Raw genomic sequence first — 27,749 nt, 5'->3', positions numbered from 1 at the left:
TTGCTTTGAAAATGGCTGTGTGGTTATTTTTGGCAGGGTACTCCCCTGACATAATCTAATGTTTTGCTTTCGCTGTAAAGCCTTTTTGAAATCGGACAATGTGGTTAGATTAACGAGAGTCTTGTCTTTAAAATGGTGTAAAATAGTCATATGTTTGAGAAATGTAAGTTATAGCATTTGAGGTATTTGTATTTCGCACCACGCGATTCCACTGGCTGTTGACTAGGTGGGACGCAAACGTCCCACCTTGCCCAGGGAGGTTAACTGTCACTGAATCTAGGAAAGTCTCAGAACACCTTAGGCCGTTCTGGTGCAACTTCATTTCAGAAAGGAAATACCACGCTTAACCATTTATTAGATAAGATTACAATGCAGTCTAGGCGTTAGGCTCTGCTCCTTCAGGGTAGCTCACTGCCAGAGCAAAGCATCATACACAGATGATAAAATAACTACAGGCAGTCAGTACGATATGCTATACCAAATCCCCTGAAGGAAGAAACAGAACCCAGACAGGTGAAGGCTGGGGTGGTAATTGGATATCAGAAAACAGCAAGCAGAAAGAGTAACAGCTAGTAAGTAACAGCTGCAATGGCAGCAAGAGACACCAGTGCATGTGTGCATCAAGGAAGCATGTGTAGAACTGGTCAACTTAGAAATCGACTTTTTCACTTTGACTTTTATATCAATCGAAAGCAGTTCAAAAGGGAAACCCGAGTGTAGTGGAATCAGCCGAGCACATCAGCAGTTATTGCACCAATTGGATTCACACTTTACTTACATGCAGTCTATTTAAGAGTAGCCCAGTTCTGTGATAACTGCAGAAGCGGTTCAGAAATGAGACATGCATATTCATAGACATTTTTTATCATTTTTATCATCATCATCAGCATTATACATTTCAGTTGCTCACTGCAGACTGTATTGTTTCTGCTGAAGCTTTTGCCTTGCACCGAAGATACATCTGAGACAACAGTATTGGATTAACATTTGTCTTCTTAAATGCAACTCACAATTTCAGTTGGCTTTTTCTTTCTGGAGCCTGAGAGTATCAATCGAAAAACTTGGCCAGTTTTGACGGTCCAAAATAGCCAGCCCATTCCACCTTGAGAGGACGCTTTAATATCCCATATATTTCACACAAAGTCCTATAAATATGCAGACCACTTTTTTTTCTACATTAAAGGTGAACTTGTGTGATGGGTCGTCTATGGTATAGTATGTTACATTTCAGGTGCATCCAGTTCTGGCTGTAAACATTGGAGTGAAGCAATTTCTTAAGAACTTAATCTGAAATCACATGGCAATGTTTGTGTCGTGCAGGACATGCCATTACTGGTGTGACAGAAAGATAACGACAAATAGCAATCTTAGTTACCTACCCAAAGAAAAACACTTGCATGACCCTGCGAGAGGTGCAAGTAGAATGCCAACTGAGAAGAATCAAGCTAGCAGCAATAACGTTGACATTGGTTTTACAAGGTATCCACTGGGCACAGAAGTCAATTCAACGTCAATTCCACGTTGGGTTAACAGAATTTCATTGAAATGACGTAGAAACAAAGTTGATTCAACCAGTGTGAGTCCAGTGGGTAGAATTTCATTAAGGGACAATAATACGGTAATGTAATTGCAGTGGTCAACATTTATTTACAAAATTGGAAGCATTACAAGAATGTAGTGTTTTTTTTTGTGTTGAACCAGAAAATTTGAAAAACGACATTAATCCACTCCATCTAACAATACTACTGGCCTCATGTTGAACTCTAAACCAAGAGCAATCCCTGGAGGGCATTACAATATGTGTGGCTCAGTTGGTAGAGCATGGTGTTTGCAACGCCAGGGTTGTGGGTTCGATTCCCACGGGGGACCAGTACGGGGAAAAAATGTGTGAAATGTGTGCATTCACTACTGTAAGTCGCTCTGGATAAGAGCATCTGCTAAATGTCTAAAATGTAAATGTAACAATACCATGAATCAACTACTATAAGTATATTATTGAGTGGGCCTTGCACTTTCCACGCAGACCCATACATTATTGATTGTAAACTAATTTAAGGACATTTGACAGGGTCCAGAATAAAAGGATAATCTATCTATACATTTGAAATAATGAATCGTTGTCATATCAGTCTATAATTACTTCACAGCAGATTGAGTGGCAGTCAAAGTCCATACTACAGAGGAAGATTGATTACAAATGATGCATTTTCTACATCAAAATAAGAGTACAACATTGGAAAAACTTCATTAATAGGCATTGATCATTTAAGTGCATTCTGAATATCATTGATACAACTGTTAATCAATAAGAAATCCATGATTATATTTTAAAAGTCTTTGAATTAGTCCTAATATAGCAACATTATGCAAACTATCCATCCATTTAATACAAAACAGAACATGGACAATGAACAAAGATCTGAAGAGGTTGCTACAGCACAAATAAACATAAAACATAGAAAAAGAGATATACTCAATAAAATAACTGCAAACAAATAATACGTAGGTGTCAAGCTTCAAATTGTTCAACCTTTGCATGTGTGAACGTGTGCATGTGTGACTGTGGTTTTAAACATCCATTCCAGACACATCCACATTCAAATTAAAGAGTGGGATAGTAAACAAGTTATTGTTTGGTAAACAGTCAAACTGATCACAGTAACTGAAACAGTCCAGAAGATGCTGCTTGTAAAACAATGGAGGCATTATTAAAAGCAGAATTACATTGCGTCAGCTCCCCTGAACAAGACAAATCTCTATTAGCACACTCTTCAATTCTCTAAAAACAAATGAAAACATATTTATGAAACTCTTAGGAGCAACTTTAAAGGACCCAGTCATAGTTTGTGGAATAAAGCACTTCATGGTAACAAGAACATAGCTACCTACTGTACCACCGGCAATACACATCAGAAATGAAAATAGACTACATAATCGTGATGGCCTTATAAGAGAGCAGCAAAATCAACTCCTATCAGTGACTGATCTGGCAAGCTTGGTGTCTTTTTGTGCTGATATTATCTGAATGTGGAACAGTATTTAGCCACCTATGTCTGCTCTGACGTCCAATAGAGTAGACTAACCTTACAGTTGAACCATATGTTTGTACATTACATAGGCCCACCCCATAACATGTCAACGTACAAGCCACCAGAGGTATACCCAGCAGAGTGTGGTAGCAGGCAGGCAGAGCTGTGATCATCAGTATTCAGCAGCATGTAGATGTTATACTTTAGAGTCTGAGGGAATCCAAGGCAGAGGTCTGATGGGAAAGGAAGGTGCATTTCCACATTTCATACTGACATTATGGGCTGAGTTATAACAACACCATTGAGATTGTCGGTTAGGAAAAATGACCTCAGCGTGGCATTAGGGGGCAAATTGACTGTTTTCTTAGAGTTCACTGTTTCAAGGATGAGCTGGGATAGTATGTATGTACTGGTAAAATGTATGCTTTCAACAAAAGACTACACAATATAAGAATGCACAGAGAAATGTGTATTACGCTACTGCTCTATTCTGACAAACATGCTGACAGTGCATTGAAATACTGTGGCAGCTTTAGTTTAATGTCTTTGTGAGTGTTTTCTTTTAGCATGCTTATATTGATAGTAAACAGTTAAAACAGTTAGAAAATAAATAAGTAAAATAAAAGACTACTGAAATACAAATGAAAAGCATGCATCCATATTCCATTCAGGAATGTCAGAAGGAATGAAGGTCAATACTTAATTATAAACCCTTGACACTTGAAAACCGTTTGACCAGCTGAAGTCACGCTATTTACTTGGCAGAGTGCCAGAGGGTGTGTGTCCTCGCATGTCTTCTTCCTCCCATTGTGAGAGAGTTGGTCCCTCCCTGACAAGACCATGGCCTAAACATCAGCAGTCCCACAGTCACATAGTTTATTGTCTTTACGTTGGTCCTATTCCATCCAGCAATCCTATTCCAACGATCCATCACTGAAGAGAGGACTCCCAGAAAATACCGTCTCGGTGTATGTTTTGGGGTCTGCTTGGCAAGACGTATGGCCAAGCACAGGATAGAGCAAATTGTCTGTCGAAAAAATCTATAATGCTGATGATCAAATCTGTGATGATGTCACCCAAGTCATGGCAATCAATAACTTGGAGTGAGAGGAGAATAGAATGTGAGAGACTTGGTTGGGTGGAAACTGACTGACTGACTGACTGACTGCACTTCAGGGAGAGGCTGGGTGCCGTGACTGGGTAGGAGCTGCTCTGTTTATCCTCTGGTACGGATAGCGGAGTGGGAGTGTGTGATGGTGATGACCAATGTTGGGTAGACACTGGCTTAGATAACGGGAGAAAAGTTAACTCTCTTTACCATCAACAAGGAAAACATACAGTAACATCTAAAAATCATCTAGAAATTGTTTCAATGTGTAAATGAATGATATAGGATGGCAAAAGGAGTTCCTAAAAAACAAAAGCAGATACAAGTCCAAATTGGGTGAAATCCTGCTGGATTCATAGATGGGACCAGGATAGCCAAGGCAGACCAGAGAATCACATATTATTTGCTTTGGTATGCTGTCCCCTCATTGAAAAGCTAATTGACAGCCGTAAGTCCTTCTGAACCATGGCTTTTATCACTGTTAGAACCTTCTGAAGAGAAATCCTCTTTAAGGAGAAAACCATCATATGAAAAAGTCATAGAAATGGCAGCAAAACAAAATCACAGCCGTAAAAATGCCAATACACTGCCCTGCACAACGAATGTCTCTCTGGACGGCGATCTGTCTGGTAATGAATGAAAAGAGGGCCCACATTGGGCTTAGTGTAGACACGCACAGCGACCATGGAGAGGATTCTATAGCCATAGATGGTCCAGCTACATTATGGACAAAGGATGCAGTTTGTCCACAGAGGCACTTCATCTTAGTTCATATCCCAACAGCACTCCACTGGGCCAGCCTGGCCTATGGCTCTCTGGAGAATAAGGCCCGGGAGCTGGACAAGATTACGGCCTGTGATCACTATTTCAGAGACCCCCTGGATATAATCCTATAAACCTACAGAACATACACTACACACTCACTAGCACATATACTCTTACCACAGAGAGATCCTTGTCAATGGCCATTTGTCTTCAGTGCAAAGGACAAGAAAACGGGCTGGAGAAAAAGGAGGAATACACAATGGTTCATAAGTTAAGTCCTGTTTATCAAGGGCCATTTTCAAGACCAGACATGTTACATTTGTATGTATGTATGCATGTATGTATGTATAAATAAAGGTTACTTTGTGGTCGCCCATGCAGACATTAGGGCCCAGTATGTTGTAAACCACGCTGCTCTCTCCCTCATCCCTCTGAAATGAAACACACCATTTTTTCAATAGGCCTATAGAAAGTGCCTCCATGGTAAATGAATAAATGAATCAACTAGTCAGTAAGTGTGGATGGCAGAGCGTTGCCAGCTGACTCACCCTGTGGATGATGTCTTGGGCAGTGTGAGACATGAGGATACGGTCGCACCAGGAGGGGCAGCGAGTGTTCATGTACTGGGTGGGTTTAGTGTAGTCTTCACTGTAGGGGTAACTGACAGAGACAGACCGACCGACAGCATAGCATCTTCAGGTAGTAGTAATAGTGACTGTAATAGTGACAGGGCTGTCAGGGATGAGGCTTACCTGGGTGGAAACAGGATTTCTTCCTCTGCAATGACATCTTGAAAGGCTGCAATCTCCTTGTCATATTTCAAAATCTGAGCGATATAGAAGGATTAACAATTACTGGAGGACCCAAAACCTGTAATCTGCAAACCATAAACATCTGCATAATGTGAAAATTCAATTTCATAACTATCTCTGTTGTAGGATGTAATTTAATTAATGAATTTAATGAAGTATCTTCTGTGGTTGTTTTAGAGGCAGTAATGAAATGTTACTCGTCAAATGCGTCGTAAACAACAGGTGTAGACTAACAGTGAGATGCTTACTTACGGGCCCTTCTCAACAATGCAGAGAGAAAGAAAATTGAGAAATAATAAAAAAACAAAACACGTAATAATACAAATAATAATAGATACACAATGAGTAATGATAACTTGGCTATATACACAGGGTACAAGTAGCGAGTCGATGTGCAGGGGTACGAGGTAATTGAGGTAGATATGTGCATACACAGCAAATAGGAATAAAGTGGCAGACAGTAAACAGTAGTAGCAGCTATGCGATGAGTCAAAAAAAGTTTGTGCAAAAAAAGGGTCAAGGCAGATAGTCCGGTTAGCTATTTGGTAAACTATTTAACAGTCTTATGGCTAGGGGGTAGAAGCTGTTCAGGGTCCTGTTGGTTCCAGAATGTGCATCCACTTGCCATGCGGTAACAGAGAGAACAGTCTCTAACTTGGGTGGCTGGAGTCTTTGACAAGGTCGCTGACCTCCTCCCTATAGGCTGTCTCATTGTCGTTGGTGGTCAGGCCTACCACCGTCGTGTTGTCTGTAAACTTAATGATGGTGTTGGAGTTGTGCACGGCCACACAGTCGAGGGTGAACAGGGATTACAGGAGGGGACTAAGCACGCACCCCTGAGGGGCCCCTGTGTTGAGGGTCAGTATGGCGGCTGCGTTGTTGCCTACCCTCACTACCTGGGGGCGTCCCGTCAGGAAGTCCAGCATCCAATTGCAGATAGAGGTGTTCAGTCCCTGGGTCCTTAGCTTAGTTATGATTGTTGTCATGGCAGTGAGTGGTAGACCATGATATTAATATGGGTGGGGTGTAAATTAGTTGATGTGTACAGTAGAAAATGTTCTCACCGCTCTGCCGTTGTCCTCTCTGAACACTGCCTGGTGCAGGTAGGCAAACATCTTGGTCTCAATATGGAGAAGAATCTTGAGATGAAGGAATTGGGGATACAGTAAACGTCTGAATCTGAATAACAACAAGGAGACAGTAGGATGGAAGACGTGGATGGATGGGGAGGCTCACCTTGTGGTCATTGTCCTTTTCCTCACAGATTATTTTCTCCACCTCGTTACTGCTGTCCTTCTTCACTGTCTGCACCTCTGCTGAAGTGGACAAGTTCTAGAACACACACAAACATACCACACACAGTTTGTTGACTTATTTTTAACCTGTCAGCTGACCATTAGTAAGGTTTCCTGATTTTCTGATTCTGATTAAATTCTTGAGGAAGTGGGTCATATAATACCTGGACCAGGCTAAGGGTGTCCAGGCGGAAGTTGAAATCCCCAAACAGGAAGAAGGGGAGTGGAGTGTAGCTGCTCTCTGATATCCTAGAAGGAAATGACACCAGTATGAGTCAAATGTTTTAGCCTATAAATTGAGTCCTCTATTTTAAAATGATTGTAAACGCAGATCTACATACACTTGCAAACCAACTTGCAGACAACTATTTTTTTATCTAGATTCCCAAGTGGGCTTATAATATATCTCTCAAGTAGGTGCACTTGAGTTGTTCTTCAAAGCTGAGAATGGGCAGGCTAACCTGTTGATGACATATCTGAGGGCCTTCTGGCGGTTGGCTGAGTAGATGGAGGGACTGGCATTACAGGCAATGAGGTTGGAGGCATCATGGAAAAGGTGTACGTTGACTAGGTCCAGACCCCTGCAGAGAGCACACAAACACAAAATGAGAATTGGCAGACATATCTATGAAAAAAGGAAGCATTGGGAAGATATTTGTCCTCCTATTCGATTTAGACGCTGTGTGTGTGCTGTTCAGTGATGTCGGTTAGGAAGAGTTTAATTATTAGTGAGGCCACTTGAGGTAATGCTAGTCCACAAAAAAACACATTAGTCTTCTGTGCTGAGCATTCACTCCTTTTCTGCTGCTGCCACCTGAAAACAATGAATGTGCATCCAACAGACGGGCTATGTTGACTCACAGGGTGACCTTGTAGCACTCTGCCCATGGACTCCTTTTGCCTAAGAACTGGTGGTAGTGACACAGGAGAGCAAGCAGTAACTATTGTGCAGAGGAAACAGAGGGTGTTTGCTGAGCTTCAGCTTTAACCACTGCATTCATTGAGTAACGGGATGACAGCCGGCTCTCTGTCTATTGACGAGCTGTGACAGTAGACAGTAGAGTACGTCGAGTCGAGAAGAGTAGAGCAGTAGGTCAGTAGACTAGAGCAGGGGTTCCCAAACTTTCTGCTTCGTGACCCATCAATTGAGGTGTCTTTTGAGTCGTGACCCACCGTGAGGGTTGAGCGGTGAAAAAACATACACAGACAAAAAAATAAGTAAAGAATATCATCTTGTTTGAGGAGAAAATTGTGCAGTTTTAAAACTACTTTCCTGAAATTCTACACATTTTGCCATGGCTAATGCTGTGTTCTTATGCTTAAGCATTAAAACAAAATCAATGGGGGCCTGATTGTCTAGCTTTTATTTTGTTGATTGTAAGTTCTCAAAGATTCTAGGCTATGATTTTGAAACACAGTGCATTCGGAAAGTATTCAGACCCCTTGACTTTTTCCATATTTTGTTACGTTACAGCCTTATTCTAAAATTGATTAAATAGTTGTTTCCCCTCATCATTTACACACAATACCCCATAAACGGAAATATCACATTTAAATAAGTATTCAGACCCTTTACTCAGTACTTCGTTGAAGCACATTTGGCAACAATTGCAGCCTCGAGTCTTCTTGGGTATGACGCTACAAGCTTGGCACACCTGTATTCGGTGTGAATTTCCTGAATTTCTCAAATTCTTCTCTGCAGATCCTCTCAAGTTCTGTCAGATTGGATGGGGAGCATCGCTGAACAGCTATTTCCAGAGATGTTCGATCGGGTTCAAGTCTGGGCTCTGGCTGGGCCACTCGAGGACATTCAGAGACATGTCCCGAAGCCACTCCTGTGTTGTTTTGGCTGTGTACTTAGGGTCATTGTCTTGTTGGAAGATGAACCTTCACCCCAGTCTGAGGTCCTGAGCGCTCTGGAGCAGGTTTTCATCAAGGATCTCTCTGTACTTTGCTCCGTTCATCTTTCCCTCAATCCTGACTAGTCTCCCAGTTCCTGCTGCTGAAAAAGGAACCATGCTTCACAGGTTTCCTCCGGACGTGACACTTGGCATTCAGGCCAAAGAGTTCAATATTGGTTTCATCAGACCAGAGAATCTTGTTTCTCATGGTCTGAGAGTCTTTAGGTGCCCTTTGGCAAACTCCAAGCGGGCTGTCATATGCCTTTTACTGAGGAGTGGCTTCTGTCTGGACACTCTACCACAAATGCCTAATTGGTGGAGTGCTGCAGAGATCATTGTCCCCCTGGAAGGTTCTCCCATCTCCAGAGAGGAACTCCCTGACCAAGGCCCTTCTCCCCCGATTGCTCCGTTTGGCCAGGAAGCTAACTATAGTAAGAGTCTTGGTGATTCTAAATTTCTTCCATTTAAGAATGATGGAGGCCACTGTGTTCTTGGGGACCTTCAATGCTGCAGACATTTTTTGGTACCCTTCCCCAGATCTGTGGCTCAACACAATCCTGTCGACCTCTTGGCATGGTTTTTCCTCTGACATGCATTGTAAAATGTGGGACCTTATATAGACAGGAGTGTGCCTTTACAAATCATGTCCATTCAATTCAATTTACCACAGGTTGACTCCAATCAAGTTGTAGAAACATCTCAAGGGTGATCAATGTAAACAGGATGCACCTGAGCTCATTTTCAAGTCTCATAGGAAAGGGTCTGAATACTTATGTACATTTGTTATTTCTGTTTTTTATTTGTAATAAATTTGCTAACATTTCTGAAAACCTGTTTTCTCCTTGTCATTATTGGGTATTGTGTGTAGACTGATGAGGATGATTTTATTTAATCCATTTTAGAATAAGGCTGTAAAGTAACAAAATGTGGAAAAAGTCAAGGGGTCTGAATATTTTGCGAATGCACTGTATACAGGTCCTTTATCTTTTCTACATACCTTCTATTTGGTTTTAGTCATTTAAGTTTACACGGAAAGCGTTTTTCCATTCTGAACATCCATGTAAATTCTTCACACAGAAAAATGTCAACCCAACCCACCGTTTGGGAACCACTAGACTAGAGTACGTACTGGTTGTGAATGATCCACCGGGTCCTCATGAAGCCCTTCCTAGACCATTTGAACTGCAAAACACATCACAAACAAAAAGTTAAACAGATGAATGTTTTGTATGTTAAATGTTCACCAAATACTGTACCACCATTTAGCTAACTAATTGGAGGACCATGCTGGTAATTATTGATTATTCCATACAATATGTCTCATATCCCTGTCAGATAGACTCCCCCTTTAGCCCCCACTCACATATCTGTTGCAACAGCTCCTGGGTCACCCTGAACTTTACCCCCCCCACACACACACACTCACATCGGGCCAGAAATTCTTCGGGAATTTTTCTTTCTCCATTGTGGTTACCCCGTCCAGGGAGCCCACATACTTGTTTTGTCCAGACACTGCTTTAAAATCCTTAACTGTGAGGGGGAGAGAGGTGGGAAGGGTAAAAGAGTGAGAAAACATGCAAACACCAATCAATAAAGTGATGTTAAGCTGATCACAGCAGCATACGTGACCAGAGGATCTATAATAAGGCCATTAGGCAGTGTTTGGTTGCTGTGCACCAATCTGACTGGCAACACAGAACATGGCAGGCCTGGGATGTTTATGGCTCTTCCATAAGCCTTTTCTGAATATATTTGTCATGCCTAACGTGACTGGACTATGCAACAAGATGATAACACGTCCCACTTTCAATTCAGATTCCCTGATACGTCTAGCCAAAAGAGGTGGCCATCATACTGCAGTGATCAAAAGATGTTCTGACTTATTATCAAAATACACAGATAGGAATCTCCAGACTGACACAGCAAATTGCTCTTACCCCCTAAACTGTTTTGTGCCAAACTCTAATTATATTATAATAATGATACATTGCAAAGGGCCAAGTTTGTACACCAGGACTGATACAGATGTTCTGAAATTATCGCCACGTGCAGGGCCTGAATGGAAGTGATAATCATAAAGCGATAACAAAATGTCATTCATCTTTTGTTATTCAAAGTCAATAATGAGGTGATATAGATATGATTGTAATGTTCTTACCATTAAAATCATATTGGTAGATGTTTTTCAATGACTTGTGGATGAAGTACATGCTTCCCAGGGCCTGTAAGGACAAGGAATACAATACAAGCTCCTTTAAACAATTGCTGAGAACGTCAGTTTCCTATAGAGACATTATCAAGCTCTCTCATGTTCCAATATTGCATTCTTCCAGAAATGCAGTTGAAGTCGGAAGTTTACATACACCTTAGCCAAATACATTTAAACTCAGTTTTTCCACAATTCCTGACATTTACAGTTAAGATCACCACTTTATTTTAATAATGTGAAATATCAGAATAATAGAATAATAGCTTTTATTTCTTTCATCACATTCCCAGTGGGTCAGAAGTTTACATGCTCTCAAATAGTATTTGGTAACATTGCCTTTAAATTGTTTAGCTTGGGTCAAACGTTTTGGGTAGCCTTCCACAAGCTTGAATTTTAGCCCATTCCTCCTGACAGAGCTGGTGTAACTAGGTCAGGTTTGTAGGCCTACTTGTACGCACACACTTTTTCAGTTCTGCCCACAAATTTTCTATAGGATTGAGGTCAGGGATTTGTGATGGCCACTCCAATACCTTAAACTTGTTGTCCTTAAGCCATTTTGCTTAATGACTTAAAGAAACAACTTAATTTCTGATTCATCAAGGAGTATCATGCAACATGATCTGATTCCATAATATTTACATCATTATCATCTTCAGTAGTTCTAGTCTCCTTTCACACACCCACCGTCTCTCAATCCTTCCCTCTTTCAAGCAATTATATTATGCTCAACTCACTCTTGTCCACAGAAACACATAGCTTTACTGCAATAACATGTACACAGTACACAATCAAACGTGCACACACCACACACACACACACTTTAGCACCCAATCATCCCTGATGTGACCATTTTTTATGTACTAACTGCCTGCTCTGATTAATCATGCTTTCTGAGATCAATAAAGACAGAAAATTAAAACAATTGAAAATGTATTAAACAGTAGGGCTGCCGTGCCGGCTGCGGGACGGATTTTTTTTTGGCGGCACCCAGAGGGTCTTGGGCGTGATTAGGGTTGCAAAGGGTCGGAAACTTTCCAGTAAATTTCTGGAATTTTTCAGGAAATTTTCCATGGGAAGTTAAGCCCTGGAATTTGGGGAATTTTGCTTAAATTCAACAAAAATGTTAGCTTATAACAGTAAACCTTTTTTGTGGGATACACATAAGGCAATTCTAGGTCTTGTGGCATATTTTGGTTAAACTATCCCCAATTCAATGGAATTGCAACCCTCTGCATGCACAGTGCATTCTTCCATCACATGTACAGCTGATTGTCCTGATCTTGCACACTACTACACTGTCTGAGCCAAGGACTACATGCTTTCTGTTAAGTTTTGATTATAATATTGGGTGGGGTGAATATACTTTTTATGACATACATGATTTTTTGTCAACTAGTAAATAGTAGCCTACAGCAAAGTGTGTTTAAATCATTTCTAACTTGTTAACAATTTCTGCTAGTTAGTTTTTGCTACCATGTGGATTTTAGCTTGGATTTTAGTTCAACTGTTGCCATACATGTTTCATTTTAAAACACTTACATTACAAAGGAGTTGTTTAATCGAGCTGCTTAACTATTTATCTGTACATGGAATTGTATTTTGAGTTTAACATTTTTTTTTCTTCTAATCTTTACAGGAAAATGCCACGGCACTATCTGATGTGTGGAGACATTTCACTGCAGCTAATGTAGAAGGAAAAGCTGTGTACATTTGCAAATACTGTGCCAAATCATATGTGAAGAATGCAACAAAGATGCAGAATTATCTGGCCAAGTGCATAAAGTTCCCTCAGCGCTCACAACAAGCAACCTCTGACAAAAGTCCCTCTACTTCTATTCGAGGTGATAATGATGAATCAGACACCTTTTCGATAGCAACGGCTCATGGTCCTCATGGAATCAGAAGTTTTTTTTTTACTCAATGGAGGAACGTAGTCAGAGAAATGCTGATGAATGTCTTGCTCGAGCTGTGCATGCAACTGGTTCACCTCTGATGCTCACAGGAAATGTGTATTGGAAGAGATTTCTGAATGTTCTTTGCCCAGCATACACCCCTTCCAACCAGACATGCTTTATCTACTCATTTGCTGGATGCAGAGTTCAACAGAGTTCAAGTGAACGTCAGGCAAACCATAGAGAAAGCAGACGTATTGCAATCATCTCTGATGGGTGGTCGAATGTTCGTGGGCAAGGAATAATTAACTAAATCATCTGCACCCCTCAACCAGTATTCTACAAGAGCATAGACACAAGGGACAGCAGACACACCGGTCTCTACATTGCAGATGAGCTGAAGGCAGTCATCAATGACCTTGAACCACAGAAGGTATTTGCACTGGTGACAGACAATTCTGTGAACATGAAGGCTGCTTGGTCTAAAGTGGAGGAGTCCTACCCTCACATCACACCCATTGGCTGTGCTGCTCATGCATTGAGTCTACTCCTCAAGGACATCATAGCACTGAAAACAATGGATACACTCTACAAGAAAGCCAAGAAAATGGTTAGGTATGCAAAGGGTCATCAAGTTATAGCAGCAATCTACCTCACCAAGCAAAGTGAGAAGAATAAGAGCACCACATTTAAGCTGCCCAGCAACACCCGTTGGGGTGGTGTTGTCATCATGTTTGACAGTCTCCTGGAGGGGAAGGAGTATCTCCAAGAAGTGGCCATATCACAGTCTGCCGATATGGACAGCCTCATCAAGAGGATCCTCCTGGATGATGTATTTTGGGAGAGGGTGGTAAGCACCCTGAAACTCCTGAAACCTATAGCAGTAGCCGTTGCACGGATTGAGGGAGACAATGCCATCCTGTCTGATGTTCAGACTCTGCTTGCAGATGTAAGAGAAGAAATCCGTACTGCCCTGCCCACTTCACTGTTACTCCAAGCAAAGAACTGCAGTTCCGAGACATCAAAAAGCCTGAAGACTTCTGCCTGAAGCCCATACAAGCCACAGCGTACATGTTGGACCCCAAGTATGCTAGCAAGAACATTCTGTCTGGTGCAGAGATCAACAAGGCCTATGTTGTTATCACTACCGTGTCTCACCACCTTGGCCTGGATGAGGGCAAGGTTCTTGGCAGTCTGGCGAAGTACACTTCCAAGCAAGGGCTTTGGGATGGAGATGCAATATGGCAGTTGTGCCAACATATCTCATCAGCCACCTGGTGGAAGGGACTTTGTGGATCTGAGGCTCTTTCTCCTGATTCCTCCATCATCCTCCAAATCCAACCAACATTAGCTGCCTCAGAGCGCAATTGGTCCTTGTTTGGGAACACACACACAACAAAGCACGCAACAGGCTGACCAATGCAAGGCTTGAAAAATTGGTGGCCATCCGGGCAAATTTGAAGCTTTTTGAGCCTGACAATGAGCCATCCTCAACAAGGTTGGAAACTGACAGTGAAGATGAGGCCTCAGAGTCTGATGTTCAAGAGGTTGACATTGAGGAGGTCCAGGGAGAAGACATGGAGGCCTGAGAGGAAGACAACCAAAGCTTTAGTTTCTAGACTATCATTTTACAGATGTATGTTGAAAACATTTTTGGGAGATGCGATGGATCATTGGAGATCATTCAATATTCCCTTTCTTTTGTTGTTCAGTGAAATCATCCCATGTGAAGAGTGAACTCATTTAATTAAAGTCCAATTCGTAACTAAATTGTTTTGTTTATATTGGAAGGATTTAATCATTTGCAATTATGTCTACTTATGATGAGGTAAAAGGTTTATATTTCTGTCTCCATATGATATGGTAAATATATCCAATGCAAAAAAACATCTATATTTAAATGGTATTAATATTAATTTGCATATATTTCCCATTTATTCCCACAGAAAGTTTCCACCTCTGAATATTCCCCAAAACGTGCAACCCTAGGCGTGACGGGCCGCTCTATTCCCCCCCGGCATGAGAGATCGCTCCCTGAAGAGACCATTCATCTTCACTGCCAGAGCGATCCTCATTTAATGGGACGGAGCTGTCCCTATTACGACCAGCCAGGGTGACCAGCGATTAGGGACGGACCTGTCCAAGTTGGGGAAGGAGGGGACGGGGGTTAGAGGAGGAAGAGGAGGTTCGGACTAAAGTGACGGTTTTGCAAGTTAAATCTAACATCGGCTGACTTCAGCTGAATCCCTAACCTGAGTTATAGCAGTTATTAAATAAAATCGAATGCATTAGCTCAGTTTGAAAGAAAACATGGTAGGCAGGTTTGAGTGTTTAGCGACTAATAAACATTGTCTAATGTCTATATAGTGACGTTATCAATAGCAATTACATTTTGGGGGGATATTCTTAAAACTGTAAAACAAATTTATGACTGTAGAAGTCTGCTGTGCCTTTTGTTTTTTAAAACACACACAAAGGTTCTCCTCCATATACGCTGCCAAGGACCCATCTTCATCAATCAGGTTTGTGCACAGTTTAATAAAAAACGATTGACTTACAAGTGATTTTTTATCAAAACACCATTTATACAGGGAATGCATGCATGCCTGCCCCCCTCCTCACAACCCCTCTGAACACAGAGACCCCCCCCGCCCCCTAGCCTCTTCTGGCCAGGGAGCTGCTGATCCACAGCCGAGGGGAAACAAATTGAAAATCAATGCTGGTGGCACAGGCGAAATGAGAATGTGGCATTGGGGGCTGCAGCCCTCTTAGGGCAGGTGGGGGGGGGGGGCACAGACACCCAAGCACAGGGGAAACATAGTCCCAGATGTCCGCCACTCCCCTCAGCCCTTATTTATTGTTTACAAATGGGCAGGGATCAATAGTTTTAATCTAGAGTTACATTTATTGACTTTGGCCTGTCTCCCCACACCTGGACATTGACTTTCCCCTCCACTTCACACACCGAGTGTAGACAGATCCATTGACCCCACTGTCATGGCTCCAGTGTTGGGGTCTAGCTTGGGTGGGTTTAATCCTGTGCCACTCTGCACATGTTGGGGATGGACCCTCCCAAGATTGGATTTAAGCAACAACTAGGCCTGTGTGTTGTGTTGACCAGCCCATTTATGAACCAGGCTCTGACATGACATGGCTCATTTAGAACTAAGGTGGGTCAGAACAAGCAACACTGGAAACAGTCTTTATTCCAGGTACAGAGGACATGAGAGAGGAGGCTGAAGATGGAGCTGGTCTGGACAGGTGTGGAGATTGAGACACTGTCTAGGATCCAGACAGCCTCCTGACAACTCTATAATGACAGTTTAGTGCTGCACAGACACACAGCCGTATATATTGTAGTCACATAAAGAGAGAGTTGGGGGGCCAGAGAATAGATGAGGATATAAGACTAGCAGAGAGTCAAGAGCAAGTGTATAAACCAGCCTTTAAACACAGCACCTCTGTCCGTACTCACACGTTATAACTTTCAGAGTGTACTGTACATTATACTCTCTTTTAGACACCCTCCACACAGTCATGTTGTAATTAACTATATGGGAGGATCAACAGTGTCCTTTCACAGGTGAAACAAACTCAGCACGTAACCTAAAGTCTTGCCCTGTGACATTCACACTGAGGTCAAACTAATCTCACCCTAGTTCCAACTGTCAAATATACTATGATCTCCTAAGTCAATGATAAATCTGAACTGTCCAGTGGGTTAGGGTCCACCATGCACTTCATTCATGTTGTAGGAGTTTGTTCCTCTTATTGTACTGTACTATTGAGAAAAACGTGTCACAACATGGATACATGCACTTTTTCAGGCCAAATTGTTTGCTACCCTGTCTTTGTGATGAAACAATAATTTAAAGCCTCACCCTATGGTCATGTTAAACACATTGTATTGGGTATACTTAAATGTCATATTATTTAAATAAAACCAAAAAGCATTAGACCATAACCTGTACAGAATGGATGTCATCCTGAACATAGAATTTTGCATTGGAAAGCAGAACATGTAAATGTATCATGTGTATGTACAGTACCATGTACTTGTAATGTTCTATTATGCTATATTTACCAAAGAATCCCTGTTTCTCATTCTAAAAATACCCAATATAGCATTGATGGGAAGCCCTGGCCCTCATTGGAGCTCTAGTGTGGAGCAGGGCCCCACCTTGTGGTCACAGAGATATATTGCCGTCTAAAGAAAGTGGGGTCTTTGGAGGTACTGCAGGGTCCACGGCCAGATCTCAAAATATTAATACACTAATAAATGTTCTCTCTGATGCCAAGTGTGGGAGCTTTAATATTTCCTAAGGCCCGAGACTTGATTAGTCCAACCATGCACTGTGGAAGTCATAGTAAAACTGCAAGAAATTATATTTTTAATCGCACTCGAAAGTAGGAGTTGTGTTCTGATATTATGAGGGGGTCCCTGATGAATTTGCTATCACAAAAGGGGTCGCCTATGCAAAAAAGTCTGGGAATCCCTGCTGTAGGAGATACTAGGTATTCTAAAGGCAAAGACACCAATGGTAACCCTTGTAAGGGCTTTCGCAACATGTTATTGCTTTACCTAAGCCTCCTGTACGTCAAGCTCCACTATATCGATGTTATTAACTGAGCTAGTGTAACCAGACACGGTGGTTATAGAGTCTTTCAATTCAACTTCTGTCAGTTGATCAGTGCAGTCCTGTAGTACTCACCGTGAAGCTGTCCACGTTCTTAAAGTGGTTGTCCACATAGATGCAGACCCTGTCAAAGTCCCTCATCTCCTCACTGGACTCAATGTTCCTAAAGACCAGAAGAGGATAAACTGAACAACTCAGAATCTGATACGCTGAAGTAACTGTCTCTAACACTGTACACTTGTATTTGGGCACTCTCTTATATACACTGCTCAAAAAAATAAAGGGAACACTAAAATAACACATCCTAGATCTGAATGAATGAAATAATCTTATTAAAATACTTTCTTCTTTACGTAGTTGAATGTGCTGACAACAAAATCACACAAAAATAATCAATGGAAATCCAATTTATCAACCCATGGAGGTCTGGATTTGGAGTCACACTCAAAATTAAAGTGGAAAACCACACTACAGGCTGATCCAACTTTGATGTAATGTCCTTAAAACAAGTCAAAATGAGGCTCAGTAGTGTGTGTGGCCTCCACGTGCCTGTATGACCTCCCTACAACGCCTGGGCATGCTCCTGATGAGGTGGCGGATGGTCTCCTGAGGGATCTCCTCCCAGACCTGGACTAAAGTATCCGCCAACTCCTGGACAGTCTGTGGTGCAACGTGGCGTTGGTGGATGGAGCGAAACGTGATGTCCCAGATGTGCTCAATTGGATTCAGGTCTGGGGAACGGGCGGGCCAGTCCATAGCATCAATGCCTTCCTCTTGCAGGAACTGCTGACACACTCCAGCCACATGAGGTCTAGCATTGTCTTGCATTAGGAGGAACCCAGGGCCAACCGCACCAGCATATGGTCTTACAAGGGGTCTGAGGATCTCATCTCGGTACCTAATGGCAGTCAGGCTACCTCTGGCGAGCACATGGAGTTCTGTGCGGCCCCCCAAAGAAATGCCACCCCACACCATGACTGACCCACCGCTAAACCGGTCATGCTGGAGGACGTTGCAGGCAGCAGAACGTTCTCCACGGCGTCTCCAGACTCTGTCACGTCTGTCACATGTGCACAGTGTGAACCTGCTTTCATCTGTGAAGAGCACAGGGCGCCAGTGGCGAATTTGCCAATCTTGGTGTTCTCTGGCAAATGCCAAATGTCCTGCACGGTGTTGGGCTGTAAGCACAACCCCCACCTGTGGACGTCGGGCCCTCATACCACCCTCAAGGAGTCTGTTTCTGACCGTTTGAGCAGACACATGCACATTTGTGGCCTGCTGGAGGTCATTTTGCAGGGCTCTGGCAGTGCTCCTCCTGCTCCTCCTTGCACAAAGGCGGAGGTAGCGGTCCTGCTGCTGGGTTGTTGCTCTCCTACGGCCTCCTCCACATCTCCTGATGTACTGGCCTGTCTCCTGGTAGCGCCTCCATGCTCTGGACACTAGGCTGACAGACACAGCAAACCTTCTTGCCACAGCTCGCATTGATGTGCCATCCTGGATGAGCTGCACTACCTGAGCCACTTGTGTGGGTTGTAGACTCCGTCTCGTGCTACCACTAGAGTGAAAGCACCGCCAGCATTCAAAAGTGACCAAAACATCAGCCAGGAAGCATAGGAACTGAGAAGTGGTCTGCGGTCACCACCTGCAGAACCACTCCTTTATTGGGGGTGTCTTGCTAATTGCCTATAATTTCCACCTGTTGTCTATTCCATTTACACAACAGCATGTGAAATGTATTGTCAATCAGTGTTGCTTCCTAAGTGGACAGTTTGATTTCACAGAAGTGTGATTGACTTAGAGTTACATTGTGTTGTTTAAGTGTTCCCTTTATTTTTTTGAGCAGTGTAGATAATGGAAGTTGATGTCCTGAGGTTATAATAACATTATACAGTCTTTGACACAGATTTCATGACCACAGTTAAAAACCCTTCTACCACATTACCTGCCAGACGAATCATGAAGTTAAACTGTATCTGTTGGTCATAAAACTGAGTCTGGGCAGCATTTGCGGATACTTTTGAAAGTGTCCCATAGAGAGTGTGGCACAGTGATGTCTTACCAGAAGAAGTTCTCCGCATGGCCCATATTGACCATGTAGTCCTTGCCTCCAATCTCCTGGAAGTGCAGGGCGATGAAGCGTGGTTTGTGACTCTGGACAGTCTGTGACAAGATATAGACATCAGGCAAGCCGTTAAACTACCACAATCATGTGCCATAATGGTGGTCAAATGTGGGGCATCCTACTGAATTCTGGTAAGTACATGTTATTTCTTAAGATGACATACAACTTTGGAATTTAACTATGGGTAATGTGTTGGCTAAATAGTGGAAAGTGTCTTCTTCACCTCTTTGGTAATGGAGACAGTATCTATTCGATTTATAAGTCCACCATCCAGGAGGGTTCCTGGTTCAGCCTCAACATGAGAGGATGGCTTCAGGTGTTTGCATGTCAACAGTAAAAATGTGAGAATCCAGAGTGGACACCTGAGAGGGATCCTAAACTCACCCCAAATAATTCTCGAAGCCAGTCACTCTCAATCTCACCCACCTGTGGGTTGAAAAAAAAACAAAAAAAACATTTCAATTCACACATGGTTTCTACCAAAAATAATAACGGAACAGTTGAGATATTGAAAACAAAGGGGATAAACAGAATGGTTTAAATGAGATCCTACGGTGCCATCTTGTCCACCCAGGTTTACCAATCAACCCTGCCAGGCACCTTTCCTATACACTGACAAAAGGCCATGTTTAATTATATATTAGCACTTGACAGTGGAAGATATAAAACATGCATGAGGTAGGCAGGCGGATAAGCACAACACGGCAGTCTTGTCAAATGTTTTGTTGGGACATACAGTAAGATTTATGCAGATTAACATATAATTGTACCTGTTGGTGTGTTTAACACTTAACCTATGCAATTAAAAAACAAATGTCCCTCTGGAATGGTTGTAATATGTTTATTACATAAGTGGCATAAAGAATCAGACTCTAATCTGTAACATTATTAGCAAGCCTGCCTGTTGATGTATACACTAACAATGTGAGATTGAATTAACATGCATCCTTCCATTTTGTTTAATGTCTGTTCTTCAACAAAATATTTCCAGGGAACCTCTGTGAGCTACTAAGTATCCAGAGTACAGTGTGTGTTTGTGTTTCCCCCAGTGCCAGGCCAGAATACAGACTGTGCTGTATTCTCCAGGGCCAGCCGGATGCAGGCCAATCTGCCAGAGCTGTAGCAGCACAGCAGTGGCTTTGCATAGTGCATTTGCATGGCCAAATGACTGCTGCTGCCCACCATGCCCCGCTGCCCAGGCACCATGGCCTGACAGGAGAGCAGCTCATCCATAATACAGGTGTCTGACTGAAGAAACCCAACTGCATGTGTCCCAGGTGACTGACTGAAGAAACCCAACTGCATGTGTCCTGTACTGTCTTTTCCCAACGAATCTTATTCATAAAAAAAGCATGATTAGGCCTAAAACAGATGCTGAGATGCCATTTTATTTGCAAAGGTTTTTATTGAAGGGCTTGGTGTCTGAAACATTTCATTACAGTGCCTTATGTCCATTCCCTTCAGTTTCTCAGGGTGCAAGCAGACAAAGTTGCATGAAAGTTGCTTTGGGTAACTCCAGCCTAAGGCACCCTTGTAAGTCCATCTGAAGTCCTTTCCAAGTAAGAGAAAGTGTTTGCCAAAGAAAGTGAAACTTGGCAACCTGCTGTTTCCTTATGCTGATCCAAACACCATGGCAACCCAAATGAATTTACACAATGCTCTTTAAAAAGGTAGAGAACACCAAGATAAATATGTCGATCTAACATTGATGACTATTAATGGTAATTATATTATTTACATTGCTATTGTTACGTTCCCCATCAAGAAAACCAAAAATGTCGCTCAAACATAAAGTGGGAACTAACAAAAAGTCACTGAACAACAATCAAAACAAAAGAGCAGGGGTTTTAGGCGGGGTTCTGAAAGACACTCATAGGGGTGTCCACTGAAATTTGACTAGCAACAACAACTGGAACCTAAAAGACACCCACCATGAACGCCCACTAAATTTACCCAAGAAGAGGCAGACAAAAAGATGAACCCATACCAAACTTAAAGACAGGAAGCAAACCAAAAATGTGGAACAAAACAAATCTGCAAAATGTATGTTTTTCTAGAACTCAAATAGGGAGCGCAAACTAAAGGTGTTGACCCTCCACATCTCTCAAGACAACTGGAGCACCGGCCAGCCACTAGTAAATAGCACCTGGTCCAGCACAGGTGAAACACCTTCCCACTAACGACATGGCAACCAGTACAGGTATAACACATACGGACTAAAGAGGTGACACCAATCGGTGCCCCCTACAAAGTATTCAGACCCCTTGACTTTTTCCACATTTTGTTATGTTACAGCCTTATTCCCTCATCAAATTACACACAATACCCCACACTGACAAAGCAAAACAGTTTTTTTCTTCAAAATAAAAAACTTAAATATCACATTTACATAAGTATTCAGACCCTTTTCTCAGTACTTTGTTGAAGCACCAGAGACTTGTCCCGAAGCCACTCCAGCGTTGTCTTGGCTGTGTGCTTAGGGTCGTTGTCCTGTAGGAAGGTGAACCTTCACTCCAGTCTGAGGTCCTGAGCGCTCTGGAGCAGGTTTCTATCAACGATCTCTGTACTTTGCTCCATTCATCTTTCCCTCAACCGACTAGTCTCCCAGTCCCTGCCACTGAAAAACATCCCCACAGCATGATGCTGCCACCACCATGCTTCACCATAGGGATGGTCCCAGGGTTCCTCCAGACGTGACTTGGCATTCAGGCCAAAGAGTTCAATCTTGGTTTCATCAGACCAGAGAATCACTTCCCTGACCCAGGCCCTTCTCCCCTGATTGCTCAGTTTGGCTCCCCTGATTGCTTAGTGTTTTGGTACCCTTCCCCAAATCTGTGCCTCCACACAAACCTGTCTCGAAGCTCTGCTCACAATTCATTTGACCTCATGGCTTTTTACTTAGACATGCACTGTCAATTGTGGGACCTTATATAGAAAGGTGTGTGCCTTTCCAAATCATGTCCAATCAATTGAATTTACCACAGGTGGACTCCAATCAAGTTGTAGAAACATCTCAAGGATGAACAATGGAAACAGGATGCACCTGAGCTCAATTTCGAGTCTCAAAGCAAAGGGTCTGAATAGTTATGTAAATAAGGTATCTGTTTTTTTATTTTTAATACATTTGCTAAAACTTCAAAAAACTATTTTCACTTTGTCATTATGGGGTATTGTGTGTAGATTGATGAGTAAAACATGAATTTAATCAATTTTAGAATAAGGCTGTAATGTAACAAAATGTGGAAAAAGTCAAGGGGTCTGAGTACCTTCCGAATGCACTGTACATGTCCTGTACCACCATCACTCTCTGTTCCATCATACCCTCTAAAAAAAAGTAGGCCTAACAATTCTAAACCTAGAGGTGATTTGCACGGTTCTCTCCTTGACAAGTAAAGTTCCTTTAATTGAATGTCCTAGTGACCTTTTGTGACCTCAGCATTCAACACCATAGTACCCTCCAAGCTCATCATTAAGCTTGAGGCCCTGGGTCTGAACCCCGCCCTGTGCAATTGGGTTCTGGACTTCCTGACGGGCCATCCCCCAGGTGGTGAGGGTAGGAAACAACACCTCCATTTCGCTGATCCTCAACACTGGGGCCCCACAAGGGTGCATACTCAGCCCTCTCCTGTACTCCCTGTTCACCCATGACTGCGTGGCCAAGAACACCTCCAACTCAATAATCAAGTTTGCAGATGACACAACAGTAGTAGGCTTGATTACCAACAACGACGAGACAGCCTACAGGGAGGAGGTGAGGGCTCTGGGATTGTGCTGCCAGGAAAATAACCGCTCACTCAACGTCAACAAAACAAAGGAGATGATCGTGGACTTCAGGTAACAGCAGAGGGAGCACCCCCCATCCACATCGATGGGACAGCAGTGGACCAGTGGGTCAGAAGTTTACATACACTCAATTAGCATTTGGAAGCATTGCCTTTAAATTGTTTAAATTGGGTCAAACATTTTGGGTAGCCTTCCACAAGCTTCCCACAATAAGTTGGGTGATTTTTGGCCCATTCCTCCTAACAGAGCTGGTGTAACTGAGTCAGGTTTGTAGGCCTCCTTAAGCCATTTTGCCACAACTTTAGAAGTATGCTTGGGGACATTGTCCATTTGGAAGACCCATTTGCGACCAAGCTTTAACTTCCTGACTGATGTCTTGAAATGTTGCTTCAATATATCTACATAATTTTCCTGCCTCATGATGCCATCTAATTTGTGAAGTGCACCAGTCCCTCCTGTAGCAAAGCACCCCCACAACATGATGCTGCCACCCCCGTGCTTCACGGTTGGGATGGTGCTCTTTGGCTTGCAAGCCTCCCCCTTATTCCTCCAAACATAATGATGGTCATTATGGCCAAACAGTTCCATTTTTGTTTCAGCAGACCAGAGGACATTTCTCCAAAAAGTATGATCTTTGTTCCCATGTGCAGTTGCAAACCGTAGTCTGGCTTTTTTATGGCGGTTTTGCAGCAGTGGCTTCTTCCTTGCTGAGCGGCCTTTCAGGTTATGTCGATATTGGACTCGTTTTATTGTGGATATAGATATGTTTGTACATGTTTCCTCCAGCATCTTCACAAGGTCCTTTGCTGTTGTTCTGGAATTGATTTGCACTTTTCACACCAAAACAAGTTCATCTCGAGGAGACAACGCGTCTCCTTCCTGAGTGGTATGGCGGCTGCGTGGTCTCATGGTGTTTATCCTTTTGTACTATTGTTTGTACAGATGAACATGGTACCTTCAGGAATTTGGACATTTTTCCCAAGGATGAACTAATTTTTTTCTGAGGGCTTGGCTGATTTCTTTTGATTTTCCCATTTTGTTAAGCAAAGAGGCACTGAGTTTGAAGGTAGGCCTTGAAATACATCCACAGGTACACCTCCAATTGACTCAAATTATGTCAATTAGCCTATCAGAAGCTTCTAAAGCCATGACATAATTTTCTGGAATTTTCCAAGCTGTTTAAAAGGCACAGTCAACTTAGTGTATGTAAACTTCTGACCCACTGGAATTGTGATACAGTGAATTATAAGTGAAATAATCTGTCTGTAAACAATTGTTGGAAAAATGACTTGTGTCATGCACAAAGTAGATGTCCTAACCGACTTGCCAAAACTATAGTTTGTTAACAAGAAATTTGTGGAGTGGTTGAAAAACGACTTTTAATGACTCCAACCTAAGTGTATGTAAACTTCAGACAAACTGTATATACTGTATTCTATACTATTCTACTGTATATTAGTCTATGTCGCTCTGACATTGCTGGTCTATATATTCATATATTCTTAATTCAATTCCTTACTTAGATCTGTGTGTATTGGGTATATGTTTTGAAGTTGTTAGATATTACTTGTTAGATATTGCTGCACTGTCAGAACTAGAAGCACAAGCATTTCGCTACAAGCACAATAACATCTGACCAATAAAATTTGATTTGATCTAGAAGTATATCCCTATAATAGAAAACCTGGATTTCCATCTTTCTTGTGTAAATATGTCTACAAGATTACTAGTCTCTAGCGCGACTAAAGGCCCTAAAATGTGAGGCATAAACTTTTCTCCAAGTTTGGAAGGGTTTGTTTAAAAGTATTAGGAGCCATATAAGAAGAAAAGCATGAAGAAACCCCTGGGAAGATAATCATCTGTTTACAGATCTCTTGAACCCACAATGGGATCTGACATGTTTTCAACTAGGCCAGATAGGGCAACCGGAAACATGGTCCTGAGCCACATTTCCATTAGTGTAACCCCCCTCCCCCTCAGTCACAATGACAGCCAAGCCCCGATTCCCCAGACACCACAGCACAAAACTAATGCACTGGTGTTTGCATTTTTCATCACATCACAACCACTTAAAGTATGTCTACTCATATATTATTGATTTCATCCTGTTACTACCACATATACAAATGACTATATCATCAAGGCAACTGTCTCCATGATCTCAACTCACAATACTTGCCTCTTCAAATATTTTAACCAGATTTCATGGAAAATGACAATTAGTTAAAAGAAAACAAGCTGACGTGTATTTGTGCAAACTTTTCAGCCTCACAGCCATTGACAGGGACTTCCTCGGAATGAAATTAAATAAGTAAATGCACAATGTTGTCTAGGGCCATGAGGTAATTGCTTTAGGTAGCCAGCAGATCCAACAAGCATTCCTGTGTAGATTAACACACCATGGAGCCGGCGCAAGATGTAGCTCGGAAAACGTATCTCGATCCAGGGATGACAAACACGTTCCAAAATGCCTGCTGTGGCTTCTGCTACCTAGCATGAGGACCAAAAGGCCAGTTTTTGGAAAAACTACTAGTTGTTTAATCTTCAATTGGAATAATGGGACAGTTCTGAGTACAACGCATTTCTGATCCATGGATTGAGGTACATTTTCCAAGCCATATCTTGTGCTGGCTCTGCTGTAATTTAATCTACACAGGAATGCTGTCCGACCATGTAAACAAGAGGGTCAGCCCCAGGACCGAGTTTGGGAAACCCTTCTTTAGGCTACTGTGCATATTGTGAGTTGTTATTGTGCAGCAAAATTAGCCCATTTAAAATTACACCCAAATATGGACAATTCCATGCTGACCATGATCATTGCCTATTTCAGTGATCATGTGTAAAATACTTATGCAGTAAGGCCTACTGTGGTACCAGCATTGTATTGATATGTTGTTAACTCGTAGTAACCTAACAGGTGTTAGGCCCACAGTATTGAAACAATATAGGCATACACATCTAATTGCCAACAATGTAGCCTAGGCTACAAATTATATCAAATCACTTGTTTCTGCAGTAGCTGAGCGGGAGCTCAGTGAATGATAAAAAGTTTCGCACTGCACTTTCGCGGCAATAACTTTAAACGTGTCGTTGTTGCACGCCATCAATTTCCTGTTTGATTTGAACTGGGACCCGTTGTTCCTTGATAGGTAGATTCTCTCCACGAATCTGTCAATATGATGTGAGAACACGCACGCGCCTCAAGAATCATGCCGCAACAGCTCATGATAAATACGGGGTGAGTATAACTATAGACAGAGGACTTTCAGTTGTATAGGCCCATCGAAGTGAAAACAATGTGTCGTCAGAAGCCACAATAACATTAAATAAGTGACTTCAAAGTTTGAGAAGAAAGCATTTAGGCTACAGAAATCATGGTTGTCATGATTAAATTTAATAGTCTAAAGAAGTATTTAATGTTAAAAAAATATATTATTTTATAGGGCCTATAATAATTTAATTAAATATTGGATTGCGTGCCCGATGCCAGCCTGTGGGAGTTGAACTGGTCTCTATTCGAATGTAGTTAACTACAATGTTACAGGTAGTAGAATTTGGTCTTGTAACGGTTCTGGTGCTCTCTGGCAGGTGTAGTAACTGCTCACATAGGAATCTCGCTGTTCCACTTGGACATTTTGATTCACCATTCAAAGTGACTTAAAACAGGATATCGTTAGGTGAAATGGTGTTAATACTTACATTGTCGAATAATGAACCAACATTTGCGGTGACAAGTAGAACGTCAGTGTACGTTTCCATGATTACGATCGAATTCCAGAAATAGTCTGCAGGAAGAACTCTTGTACACGCGATGGTAAAATGTTGTGTGTTAACTACAAACAGTTTACTGATTATGGTGGTGTATTGTATAGGTCGCTATAACCTGCCCTTAAGAAGTCGGTCGTATAATTAATTAATCCTGATAATTTATTTCTGCTCTTCTCTTGCCCGCTTTTTGTTGATGGATGGTGTCGTTCGCCGTCTTGATTCTATATCCTTGGGAAGGAGTTATTTCCCATGTCTGCTAAGAAATGGCAGAGCAGGCAGGAAAGGATTTGTATATCTCTCCATGGTAATTGGACTAGGTTCTTAACCGATTTAAACCTGGAACGGTGCATGTGCTGCTTGCGCCAGAACAGCGCGACCAGATCTTGTTGTGTCATGAACTCCGGAGCTCCGCCCACGGCGCTCAGTTT

At 42.2% G+C, this 27,749-nt stretch overlaps 1 protein-coding gene across 2 annotated transcripts; it reads right to left on the bottom strand.

Annotated features, from left to right (window-relative positions):
* Nucleotides 1-1,622: 1,622 nt before the first annotated feature.
* LOC106585609 (inositol polyphosphate-5-phosphatase A) lies at nucleotides 1,623-27,749 on the bottom strand. 2 transcript variants are annotated; one of them, XM_014172016.3, is made up of 16 exons: nucleotides 27,253-27,749; nucleotides 20,155-20,196; nucleotides 19,708-19,808; nucleotides 17,724-17,811; nucleotides 11,069-11,132; nucleotides 10,337-10,440; nucleotides 10,040-10,092; nucleotides 7,471-7,590; nucleotides 7,174-7,258; nucleotides 6,951-7,046; nucleotides 6,779-6,853; nucleotides 5,655-5,728; nucleotides 5,451-5,562; nucleotides 5,265-5,333; nucleotides 5,080-5,137; nucleotides 1,623-4,313 (listed from the first exon to the last, which is right to left on the bottom strand). In XM_014172016.3, the coding sequence occupies exons 1-15, from the start codon at nucleotides 27,310-27,312 to the stop codon at nucleotides 5,096-5,098; spliced, it is 1,185 nt and encodes a 394-aa protein (XP_014027491.1). In that variant the 5' UTR covers nucleotides 27,313-27,749; the 3' UTR covers nucleotides 1,623-4,313; nucleotides 5,080-5,095. The 2 variants fall into 2 exon arrangements, with proteins under 2 accessions (XP_014027491.1, XP_014027492.1); XM_014172017.3 differs by having other exon boundaries at nucleotides 1,623-4,309.

Source organism: Salmo salar, chromosome 24 (genome assembly GCF_965601325.2).
Source record: "Salmo salar chromosome 24, fSalSal1, whole genome shotgun sequence".
Classification (NCBI taxonomy): Eukaryota; Metazoa; Chordata; class Actinopteri; order Salmoniformes; family Salmonidae; genus Salmo; species Salmo salar.
The sequence above is the reverse complement of the archived record's forward strand: the minus strand, read 5'-3'. Positions and strand labels throughout refer to the sequence as shown.

Excerpts from the sequence above, each read along its gene's own strand:
- LOC106585609 (XM_014172016.3), bottom strand. The coding sequence starts at position 27,312 with ATGGAAACGTACACTGACGTTCTACTTGTCACCGCAAATGTTGGTTCA. Across the intron at positions 20,197-27,252 it reads TTGGTTCATTATTCGACAAT|GTGGGTGAGATTGAGAGTGA; the intron begins GTAAGTATTAAC and ends TTCAACCCACAG. Across the intron at positions 10,441-11,068 it reads CTACCAATATGATTTTAATG|TTAAGGATTTTAAAGCAGTG; the intron begins GTAAGAACATTA and ends TCCCCCTCACAG.